Below are 12,557 nucleotides of genomic sequence, written 5' to 3' on the forward strand. Positions count from 1 at the left end.
GCCAAGGATAGCTGACATTTAATTTGTACAATATAACTTGACATGCCTTCGGTTGTGGTGGGCGTCAGGGGAGCTAAGTAAAATTTCTTATTTGGAGCAAAGGATACATGACTTTTTGTCTGTCATACTGTATGCACTTTATTCCTTCTTGAGATAATTTTTTCAGGTTGCTGTGTCCTTTTTGAAGATACTTTGCTGTTTTGGTTTCAGCTTTAAAAAACAAATAAGCAATGTTCTTTGCTCACTTTGTAGTGTGTTTCAGAGAGTTATACAGTGGTTAGTGTCTCTTACTTCTTTCAAGCTGAGTAGAGCTACAAGGAGTTGTTGCTCATGCAGAGAATTGCAACTGTGTTTGTAAGTGAAGAAAAAGCAGGATTTGACTTCTAAACCTGTATTTAGCTTGGGTGTCCTGCTCAGCGATATGTACGAGATTTATTGTCGTATTTAAGCATCAGGATATAAATAAAATTATTTATTATCTTCATCTTCAGAACAAACAAGAGAATATAAACTGGGGGGGAGGGAAATCCTGCTATGTGAGATTGTTTCCCATATGCCCAGAGAAAGGAAGAAAGATGCATACAAATGTTTAGCATGTGCAAGTTTCTTGGTGCATGATTGGTTCCCTACTTAGGAGTGGAATTCAGTGAAATAGGACTCCTCTTTTAAAAACAAAGAGTAAGCGCACAACAAAGGATAAGTGATCAAATGATTAGCCAGAGGCTAATAGGAATGCAAGGGAAGAGTGACAGATTGCATATTAGGAGGAAATCTGATCTGCAAATTAATTTGAAGCTTTCTGCAGCTGAGGCTGCAAAAGAACTAATTTTAAAATCTTTCTGAAGGACATAAATATATGAAAATTCTGACTTGCTTGTGTATCAAGTATTGTATAATACAAGAATGGATAAATAAAGTTGAATTATAATTTAGAGGCATTACCCCCCCTCTTAATTTTTAAAAAATCTGTCTTTGCTTAGGGTGAAATATACATCTGCCTGTAGCTTAGCGTGAGAAATTTAATTTACTTACAAATTCTGGTGATTCAGAAATATGCATGCTGTAAGGTTCTCTAAGGTTGAATCTACAATCTGCTGTATGCAAATAGGAGAGTAAAATCAGAACAGCAGATAAATACCTCACCAGACACAATCAACAGCTACATGTCAACAGGGAAATATACTTGAATATTGGAAAAAACAGAGCTTTTAATTATGAAGAAGTGAATAGTTCCTTATTTAGTGACCTACCAAATGGTTTTGATTTAACCTTGCGGTAGGTAGATGTCACTTTGTATTTATAGAATTCGCTTTCTTTATAGAGACCACATTACCTTTCTTCAAAATTTAACATTAACTGCTGTAGTGCAGCAGTGTCTGAGTCCACACATTTTTTTAAGGTTCAAAACATTCCATTTAAAAAAAAAAAACCCCACAAACTACTTCAAAGATCAGCTTATGGAAGTTTGCTGGTTTGCCTTTTTAAAATTTATGTTTTAATTTTAAAGCATTAATAAATGCACCACGGTAGAATCTAAAGAATTAATAAATAAATACAGAACAGTAAAATTTGAATTTTACAACAAATGAATTTTTGTCAGGCTTTAAATGTAACTAAACTTTTGTTGGCACGTTACTAAAATTACTTGCTGCTGAAGGATGGAAATTAGTTTCATATAGTCTTTGATATTCGTTGAAGCTGTTTGTAAAGCTTGATTTTTCTGAGTAATTCTCTGCTGTTCTTTGATTCATATAAATACTTGCTGCTCATGTCAAAGAAAAAAGTGACATGAAGAGTATGTGAAGGTTTCAGGTTAGTGTAACCTTTCATTTATGCCTTTGATCATTTTATATAGTAAAGGAGAAAAGTGATACAGTGAAGTAGCTTTTGGATTTATGTGTATGCATCATTGCTTTCTTCTGAATAGAGTTATAAATGCATAATTTCAAGTCGACACTCCTATAAGAGTCACTAACAATTTCTCTTCTGATTCGCAGTTCCTGTGTAGTTTTGCATTTTATGTTGTTGTTGTGATCTTCTTGGTGGTGGGTTTAGCATGAGAGACGGAGTTCCATCACTGATAATCCTCTTGCGTCCAAGGGCCAAACCATCCAGTATATAAAGAACCTTTCAAGTCCTATTCTTGTCTTTAAATTTCTGTCATAGATTTATTTAGTGCAACAGCAATTGAGCAACAATAAAAACTGAGTCTTAAAAAAACCTATTGTATTCATAGAAACAAATCTTATTATTTACTCTCGTCATTAACAATGTCTTACGAAGAGTAAAGAGGAAGGAGAAGTGCTGCAGCCTTGTAGACTGTCTCTAGCCTGTAGGTTCGTATTCCCAGGTAAAAGGTCAGGCCTATATTTTATATTGTTTTGCCTTTTAGTCCTTTGGATTGTTTTCCTTGTTTCAAGACTCACATCGTAACAGTCTCTTTGGAGACATTAGCTAACATCAGTACAATACTCAGGGATTTGCAGCTATTTTTAAAGGAAGTATATGAGAAAATAAATTCTGATTCTGGTGCCATGGTGTCTTAATATATAGCTGAGATGTTCCAATCGTAACCACTCTGGTTAAACCGTCTAATTGTTACAACCAGAGATACTAGTATTCCTCTACTAAATCCGTTCTGCTTCTGTTTGCAGCTATGTCATCTTATCTTTTAATTGTTAAGTCTGAACTTCCTGGTGCTGTTGCGGGGTTCTTAAGTGGAGACGAGAGTGGGTAAGGAAAAATGCTTCATACATATTGTGTATTTGTCTCGAAGAAGAAAGTGGTTCAGGACTGCTGAAGAAGATGGGTACTGACACTTCCCTCTGATCTCACATGCTAAAAAAATTGGTTATTTACAGAAGTTCTTGGAATATAAAATGTATTTGGCATGTGCAGGCCTTCTGCAGCACACACAGAGAGCATGATTCTTTCCTCATAGCAATTTCCCATCAGACGACCTTAAAGTCAGTGGCAAAACTCCATCTACAGAAATCTCCCTTCTGTAAAAATTTGAAAGGGGAAGCAGGAGGGGACAGGAGGAAGAGGAGGAGAAACATTTAAACTGCTGTCATGTTATCACTTCACATATTTCAAAACCACACTACAAAAACCGGCAGACATTTAAATATAAGTATTTTGTTGTCTTGCTCCAGTAATTGGACTTGTCTTGGGAAAAATGCCAGGTTTCCAGACTTGGTTTATAATTCTGTAACTTGGCTCCCAGTAAAGAAATTATTCTTCGCAGTTGAGCTATAAAGCTGTATGTAACGAGTGTGTCCCTCAGATTTCTACCAGAACTGTCGCAAGAAGTCTGTGCCTGTGCTAAGACAAACATTGCAGCTTCAGCACTGAAATATCTTGTTTGAGTTGTTCCAGTGCTGCTGTCATTCATAACAGTGTATCTTAGATTGTGTTACGGCTGTTTTTCCAAACTGCTATTTTCAGATGTTTTGAGCTCAAAACTTTCTCTGGATTGAAATGTGGTGAAATTATCTCAATGCTGTGTGGTGCTTGTATTATTCCTGAATGCTGTGGGTGAATTTTAAGTTTGAAATTATTTTTTTAAAAGGTACTTCAGTTCATTTTATATTTTGTCATTTATAACTTTTCCATTTTATAACAAACATTTTGAGAAATGAAGTGTGGTGGTAATCTTGCTTTCTGTCTTACTGCCCTCCTGGCCCTTGCAATAATACGTTGTTAGTAAGGGGCTTTTTTTTTTAAACTATTATGTTTTATGTTTATGTGTCATTTTTAGTCTGCTAATGTATCTTTTCCAGCTGTGATAGTCATCAGCTTTTCATTTGGGTGCTGTCACCTTCTTCAAGATAGTACTTTTAACTCCACTCTTCATACACAGTGGCGTTGAGCCTGCTACTGTATCTGCTGCATGTGTGTTCCAGTCTGTCTGTCCCCAAATTTAGCATATAACATCATTTACTATTGTTGTTAATTTTATGTCAGCTCTGTTTATGCAAAGTGACTTTTCCCATCAAAGATACACTTTTAAACAGACAGCGTGTGAAAACTCATAATAGGCAGAATCTGGAGGTCCCGCATGCATACATACTGCTCAAAGGATTGCTCTGTCTAAAAAAGCAGTATAAACAACTTATTTATTAAGCTGCCTATTTGGTAACACTCCCACCAGCTTTAGCTGTTTTTCAAGGTCCTAGTGCAGATCTTCTGGATGTGAACGCTGGTGAACACTCAGGTTACAGCGCTTGAACTGGTTATTACAAATCATCTGAGCCATGGTAGTAGTTCTCAGTGTGCTGTCAGCGCTGCTGCCATCCATACTTCTTCCTCAGGTGAAATTACAGCTTGAGATGGGAGTGAAGTTCAATTTTGCATTTAGAAAGAGCTGAAATTGTCCATAGGAATAATAACCACAGCTCAAGTGGTAAGTTGGTTGTCAGCCTGGGTCTGATCCTGTTTCTGCCTCTGTTATTGGGAGTTCTTCCATTGATAAATGTTAATTTGACACAATTTGACTCCTCTATTCTTTGTCCAAGCAAATATTTCAAATGCAGTGGTCAAGCAGTATTCCTGGTGCATGCACACAGCTGACCTCCTCTGTATGCCCACATCTATATTTCATACATTTTGCCATATTAATTGCCATGGTAGATCATAATCTTTTGGTTCTGTGTATTTCTTCGCAGATGTTAAGAGTAGTCTTTTACTAACAAAATTTTTAAGTTGTAGGAAATTGTTAAACAAAAATAGGTAATCAAATACCAAGCCTAAGTAGCAACTTATTTATGCAAAGGGCATAAATACTGACTAGTTTGGTTAAACTTCTTTAACTGGACCACTTGTTTCCAGATGTGGTTGCACAACTGTTCTGGTTTTGTTAAGTCATTATAGCATCTGATATGCTTCCATTTGGGTGCAGAATTTATCTTTAACTGTAGTTAGAATGTGTCAAAAGTGTCAGTTAAACTATCTGTGAAAAGTATTTTATATGCATATACCATCCTAAAGCATACTTTTGGGAAATCCATTTAAAGAATGTTTTACGCATTGAATTATTTTATAGATCAAGGTTAGCAGGTGTGCATGTGTTTGAAAGCCTCAGAGCCAGTGTGTAATACATCTTCATGTCTTTATTAAAAAACAAAAACATACAATATGAACACTTGTTAATTGCAAGTTGAGATGTTTCAGTCTGTCTGCATAACAAGAATTCCACATAGTTTTGATGACATGAACATAGTTTCAAATGAGGATTGTGTTAAAAAGTTGTAATTTGTGAGCCCTCTGTTAACATTTAATGACCCTGTCAGGAGGATATGATTGATGCAATTAAGTTGTCTTGCTTGTGTGTTATATAATTGATATGGACTGAGAGTAAGATCCTAATTTAGAACATATGAATCTCTTGTCCTGTTGCATTCAGGAATGAAATTAAAGTGGTTTATAAATGTCTGCTTTTAGTTAAAATATGGGGGAGGGAGGAGGAACATCTGCATGCCAAACCATTTTCAGTAGAGTCAAGGATTTATATTCCGTATTTCATACTTGGAACGCTTTTATCATATAGGATTAAATTTGCAGATCAAACTGATTTTAAAGGCAATACCAAAATATTTATTCTGCCTTTGGAAAATGAGTGTATTTCTACAACAGTATGTTGGGGAAAAAAAGGACACATTTTTTGATAACCAGTAAATGGTCCACTATTCAGTTTTTTGAGATCTTTTTAAATAAAAGAATTGGCATTCCAAAATTAAGCCGTTTACAAAATTATTTTTTCTCCTTCCCATCATCTTCCCCACAAATGTTTTTTCATTTACCATAAAGTAACCAAAATAATTTTTCCTCTGGCCTGCTCAGCTTGTGAGCTACGATGGCAACTGTGAATTTGCTGCATGCTTAGAATCCGGAGACTTAAAACAGAGGTCCCACGTGTACACTAGTGCAGCATTCATTATACTTTTGCCTACTGCTATGATACTGTTCCTCCTAATCAAAACATCCACCATACTATTTAGAAAAAGTTTAAAAATATGTGAATGCTAAATGTTAACAACATGAAGAATACTACAGCAGGGCGCTGATCTTGGCAAAGTTGCTTTTTCACTGTAGCAGTAGCAGACCTAAGCTAGTGGTACATTTTTTTTGAATAATGACGTATTTTGAGTAATTTTTAACATAGACATTGTTACTTAAGGGGTACTTTGATTTTTGATGTGGCGAAGATGCCCTCAACCTTGAAATTTCTCTGTTCATTTATATTACATATTTTTTCAAACGAGTGACACAAATGGTTGTCCACGATGTATGACAGTAGTTAATATATGTATATGGTAATTTTTCTTTAACACAGGTGTTATGCTACTTTCCTTATGATAACTTGAGGTGCTGCCTGTTTATTAGGTGCTAACCATATCCTGGACTAAATAAACTTGAAGGTCAAAGGCCAAGGTGTTTATAGGTAGTAAAGTCGGAGGCTGATGTACAAGATGTGTATCAGTACAGGATATGGTTATTACCAAGTTAGGGGGAACCACCCTCAAGATGTTTCTGTTTCTTAACTACTTAGACATCTGTACTTTCGTCAATTTGGAGATGAGATTTTGATACTTCGAATTGATTTTAAATGCATTAAGATTTCATATGCCTTTACAATGCTTTTTTTATATGTATAGTTTTATGTATAAACATCATAGCAGATTTCATTGGCATAATTTCCATTCCTTCTGTCCTTCAATTTTTGTGTGGATGGATGTATGCAAAGAATGAGTGATCGCTTTGTGCAAAGTTAAAGATGAGAAAGTTCTCTTTATTGCTGTTCTTTCTTATATCACCTCAGGACAGCAAACATCATTTCAAGTTAACTGGAAGTTGATTTACTTGTTTTCTTCTATTATTTGAATGCTGTGATGATAGGTGTAATGAAACTTGGGCAGAAGAGAAAGTTGGTATGTTTAGAAAACGTAACTGAATTTCCAAACAAATAGGTTGGGTAGCTTAGCTTTCTATTGCACACCTCTTGGAAATGGTAAGGAACTAAGGTCATGTAGGAGTAATAAACTGGAAGGGAAGTTCAGCAGTAAGTGGGAATTAATGTTGCTGTTTCTTCCAGTTGTGTAAATATGCAACTCGGTGTAATCCAATTCAAGATACATGTAGCGTACTATATAAGTACTTCTATTGGAAATCTGTAGAGTATGAAATACCCTTCCCTCTGAGCGTTGCTTTGAATAGAGGCAGGGATTTGCATATTGTGCTGCTGAGAAATAACTTTACATGCATCAGACCTGTGATCCATGCAGACACTTGCATGTGGAACTTTGCCTGCAATGCTGGTTCGTTACAGGATGGTGCTCTGCTTCCTCATTATCTATTTTATATCACAATATAGAAACTCGGAATATAAATTCATGTGAGACTGGAAGTTATTTATTTTTCTTGTCCTAGTGGTTATTTTGTCTTAAGATGACGGTTTTAAAGTAGAACATGTATTTTAGGACTCTTGAGCTTTGTATCAGTCATAAATAGATATTCCAACAGGTCTTGGTACCTTGATGGGAGACTGCTTCTACTGATTACTTCAGTCTGCATTGTTTTTCCTCTTGCGCTTCTTCCTAAAATTGGTGAGTAATTAAAGGAGAGAAGTGAATGTTATTCTACTTTAGTAGCAATTACAATTGAAGACTTTAAAACCTTAATGGGTTATTTATTTATTTTAACTGGCAGGGGGCTGGTGATGGTGGGGATTACTTAAGTTGTAGTGTGTTCTGCCTTCCAGCCCTGCCTAGTTAACCTATTACTTGGGTTGCAGTAGTATTTTGTCTGCAATACTAAAATAAAATCTTTACAGCAGAACATTAAAGAGCTGCATTTACTTACAGCGTGCCATTAGTGGTAAGCCAGTTCTAATTCTGCCCTACAAAACTACATAAATGATCTGTGACAGGCAGTTGGAATGTTGTTATTCTGAGTCCTAAGCCCCAGATACCAAGCACTCTAATAGAAAACATGCCTAAAATGTAAAGCTTTAGCTGTACATTAGGATCACTTTCCTTATAAATTCTCTTTTATTTTTACTGTTATTTTACAGGCTTTCTTGGCTACACAAGTAGTTTATCATTTTTCTTTATGGTGTACTTTGCTCTTGTGGTAAGTTAAAAATCTGTGCACAGCTTATCTGTTTTTTTTCTTGTTGTTTGAATGTTTTCATAAGCCTGTTTTGAAATGAATTGTCTTCCCCTCCCCCCTTAAGGAAAACTCTACGTTTCACATAAAATGTTAAGTTCAGTATGTGCTTCCTTGGACAGATTACATTTGTTTTGCTGAGGCATGGAAATGTATATGAACTTTAAAGCATGTGAAAAGATTTAAAATAATTATATTTTGGACTGGTAAATGTAACAATATTTTTGTTTTGCTGACGGTGCGGTGAAGAGTGTTGGCACATATACTTTTGTTTCCCTACTAGTAGTGGAATGGAATTCTGTTTTCTTAGCTTCTAACTATTACTTACTGCAACTAGTGCAGAAGAAAATTTAATATACTCCAAATAAATTAAATTTACATGTATAATGGAGTGACAGAGTTCAAAAAAAGGCAAAGAAAACTAGAACTTCATTAAGGCAGTTTACAAGATTCATTAATATGTCAATGACCTTATTCTTCTTTCCCACTGAAAGGAAAAGTTCTTTTCTCTGAGCCATATGGGGGTTTTTGACCCTGATGTTCACCCTCTCAAGGCCCCTGTGAGGTAGATGTTTCCAAATATCAAAAGTGAGACCTGCTAGGCAGATCTAAGAGGGAAAATGTGCCTCTAAGTTGCACTATGTTTCTTTTTACAGGGAAAAAGTATGTTAATACTCGTGTGTAATATGTAGTACAAGCAAGTAACTCGCACTCTGTCATCTAGGTATAGAAACAAGAATCTTATTTGGGAGCCTGGAAAAATGTTCCCCCTCTCCGCTGTCATTCTGGCTTGCATTGACTTGCATTTAATACCTGTTTTACAAAGGGATAAACAGAGTTGAAGGCAAGTTGAACAAACATGCCATCCAGGAGACCAAGGCAATCCATTAGGAACTAAACCATGTGATAAAACCAAACTTCAAAGCTGTCAAAACATCTCCCTAGGGTATCCCTGGAGAATTGCAGTGTTTGTAGGACCTTGGGAAGTATTCTTCCTAAGCTGAGCATTGAGGAGCAGCTACAGGCTCTCCAGAGCTAATGGAAATTCATTTGTAATATTTATAAATTACCTTAACTTTTGACCTCTCTCCTAAAATTTATCTTAAAAGAAAAAAAAAAGAAAAAGCACTAACTATAATGCTGAAATAGGCCTTTGGCTGAAGCTAGCTGCAAGAGTTTTAAAACAAGTTCAGCTCCTGGATTTCAATGGGAATGTGTATGCATCTCTGAAGAAAGCAGTTGCAATGAGTGGATGCATTTGAAAACAATTTTGGGCTCAGAAAAGGCAAGTGTGTAAGCAAGACTTGCGTGCAGACATGTCAAGCTGGGATGATTTAAGCTAGGGTTTAGTTTTGATTCTCTGTCAAAAAAGTACTTGATTCTCTGTCAAAAAGGTACTAATAAAGGAGTACACAGACTACTGGATTTGTTATGAAATGGTTAAATTTGTATGCTTACTTTTTGCTGTTAAATGACAAAGAAGCAGCCACAGTAAATCTAATTGAGGTCAAAATTTTTAAAAGCCGTTATGGATATTTAAAGAAAACGAATACTCTTCACAGAATGCTCTCTCTGACTTCTTTAGGCACTGAAACTCAAAGGCATTAACTGCAGTTTAGTTTTCATATCTAATGCTTTGAAATGGGTGATATGTGCTGTTGAAATGGTGTTTTAGTTTGCACAATGTTAATTTCTGTATGGCAGATATGTTTTAATTTGTTCCAGAAGAAAACTGTGTTCGTCATATGGAAGTAATACATTTATATTTTGCATATACAATAATTCTGTGCATTTTCAAGTGCATACCATCTGTTCAGCTTTTTGCCAGCAAGCCACAGTTTTAATACAGCCTGCAGAAAAGATAGGTACAATAGACAGCATATGTCTTGGTTAGTATGGTCTAGTGAGTGCACTGAGCAAAAGGTCTAGAGACTACTCTTTGTTCTCTGTGCTCTGCTGTGGGGCTTTGGCAGGTCATGTATCTCCTCTCTGTGCTTCAGTATCTTTTCCTTTAAAGTTAATATACTGGTTATAGTCCTCACTTGGAAAAACGTGAAAACACTGAGATGAGCTGATCTGGGAGAAAAACAAATGTATGTAACTATTAATTCAAAGCCAGATTCTGTGAGGTCCTGAGCACTTTTGTTTCTGATTGTTGAATACTTTCCTGACTTGAATCCTAAGTGAAAAGAAATTAAATGTGATCGTTAATTTTTTTTTTTTTATTCCTTCCCCTTTTGCTGTGTTGAATATTGGTGAAGAGTAAAGACAGATTTTTCTTTTTTTTTGTGGAGACAGCCCTATTGGTAGCTTGTTCAACAAAGGTGTTAATGATTCCTGATGGTATTTTTCTAAATCTCATGTTTATGTTCCCAAAACAAAATGTGATGCAGATTTGGAACCTGCCATATGTAATGAATGGTGTTATGCACAGAGAGCCCCTCTTTGATGAGTGCTGTCAGTACTGTTGGAATAAAGCGATTCCTGTTTTCCCTCCGCAGGATACAAAAAAGCAACATCACTGAGAATATTAGAACATTTTGAGCCTCTAACTTTATTTTTTAGCAATGTTTTTGGTGTGGGTTTAAAATACCCTATTTCCACTAGAATCTCTCTTTAGGTTTTAGGGTTTTTTTCACTTAAAACCAAATGTTTGTTATACTCAAAAGACAGTGTTTATATGAAATAGGCTTAAAGTTCCAGAGGAAGATTGTCTGTGCTGCCTGCATGACTGCTCAGCTAACTGGGCTGTGCTCCCAACTTAAAAATCTCTTCCTCTTGGGGGGGACCTCATTAGAAATACGGAGTAAACTTCAATTGGAAACCCAAACAGATTTGAATAATTAAGCAGGTGGGCAAATACAATTACAGATTTTAAATGCACCTAGTGTGTTTTATTTCGTCTCCTTTTATTTCCATTTCAATCTGTTCTTAATCTGTAGTAACTTTGTTTTAGAAAAATGTTCTTCAGCTTTTTATTTTTGGCTTGTCTTGTCCCCCCTCTGCAATGTTTATAGATATCTTTGCTCTTTAGCTTGCAGGAAACCCTGGCCCCACTACTACCAGGCGCACTTTACTTTCCCCAAAGCTTGCCCTTTAGCTTCATGCCCCTTTTCATTGCTCAGGAAGCCTGTTCCAGCCTCAGTCAGAGTTCCCACAAAGCCTTTTACTTTGGAGCCTTCAAAGCGTCTCCTTTATTTTCCCCTATCTGGGTGCCTTTAAATACACAGAGATCTCCTTGAAAAAATATTTTGCCTTCTTGCTCAGCCTCATAATTGTCTTCAGCTAGCCAACAAGCTTGGGCTTCCTGGGGAGATAGCACAGACGTGCATCCACAGTTGTGGTACTAGTGCAGCAGCAGTCTGCATCCGTGTTTCAGCTCGTAGCTTCTTGCTGCTTAGTGTGCAAGAAAGAGGTGAAGCAGGCATGACCCATGTGACAGAGTCATGCATATGTACAATGCAGGCCCAAGTTATATTTTAGTGTTTGGTCCTTTCCTCTTTCTCCCTTGCTCTCTCTTCGGTTGAACTTCTTGATCTACTACCAGCATGTTCTTGTCCCTTCTTACACCTCACAACTGTGAGATTGCAGTTCACATTGCACAGAGGAGGCAGTTTAGCCAATCGATAAGCAGGTAAGAACAGATCTCCTGGTATAAAGCAGTACCAGGTTAGTGTCAGAAACATGGTTGGTGGATTTCCAACAATGACAATCCTTTTTCATAAAGTTTGTGGACTGCTGTTGAGCAAGCTACTACCTAGTTCCATACCTTGAGTTGTTGTGAGTTGTTCTTAGTCATGCAATTTAAGACATGTATTATTGCCACAATGGACTCAGCGTGCTGTGTACCCGCAGTTTCCTTTCCTTACATTTTGTCCGGAGGTGGCATTTGTTTGCTTCTCCTGGCACTGGTGACAAGAGGGAGCATCTAATCCTTATGCTCTGGGAAACACCACTTGGCTGTAAGCAAAAAGTAGTTCTCTGAGCCAGGAGAAGCGCCCTCTCCCATGTTATTCTGCTCATGAATCGGAGTCTTTAATTAAGTTTTTAATTATTTGCTCTAGGCTTCAAAAGAATTATAACCTCTAAAGCCAGGCAACTACAATAGGAAATTAATTAGGGTGAGGAGAGCAATGCAACTATCATTTTAAAGTAGGCTCCTGAAAAAGGAGGTAACATTTCTTATTTTAATTTCCCTTTGATTTTCAGCCCTGTTACTTTGGCAGTCCCTAAACCAGCAGGGTGTAGCTAAAGCCCCAATGACATTCTGGGACAATAATTGCATTTATTGTTTTTCCTTTGCTTTCTAGTCCAAACCATATGTTTCTGCCTGTTAAGATTAGCCCTAGGCTCTGCTCTATCTCTGTTAAGGGCTTGTCTACTTAGGGAAA

The 12,557-nt window shown here is 36.6% G+C and overlaps 1 protein-coding gene across 1 annotated transcript in view; it reads left to right on the forward strand.

The window, feature by feature from the left end:
* Positions 1–2,654: 2,654 nt before the first annotated feature.
* Positions 2,655–12,557, forward strand: part of SLC38A6 (solute carrier family 38, member 6) — a gene marked incomplete at both ends in the record, with an annotated part of 13,018 nt that continues 3,115 nt past the window's right edge. The window contains 3 exons of the mRNA XM_009576323.1: positions 2,655–2,733; positions 7,522–7,604; positions 8,072–8,130. Coding sequence (XP_009574618.1) covers positions 2,655–2,733; positions 7,522–7,604; positions 8,072–8,130 — 221 coding nt within the window. The remainder of the gene's footprint in view (positions 2,734–7,521; positions 7,605–8,071; positions 8,131–12,557) is intronic.

This window comes from Fulmarus glacialis, unplaced genomic scaffold, assembly GCF_000690835.1.
Source record: "Fulmarus glacialis isolate BGI_N327 unplaced genomic scaffold, ASM69083v1 scaffold34654, whole genome shotgun sequence".
NCBI lineage: Eukaryota > Metazoa > Chordata > Aves > Procellariiformes > Procellariidae > Fulmarus > Fulmarus glacialis.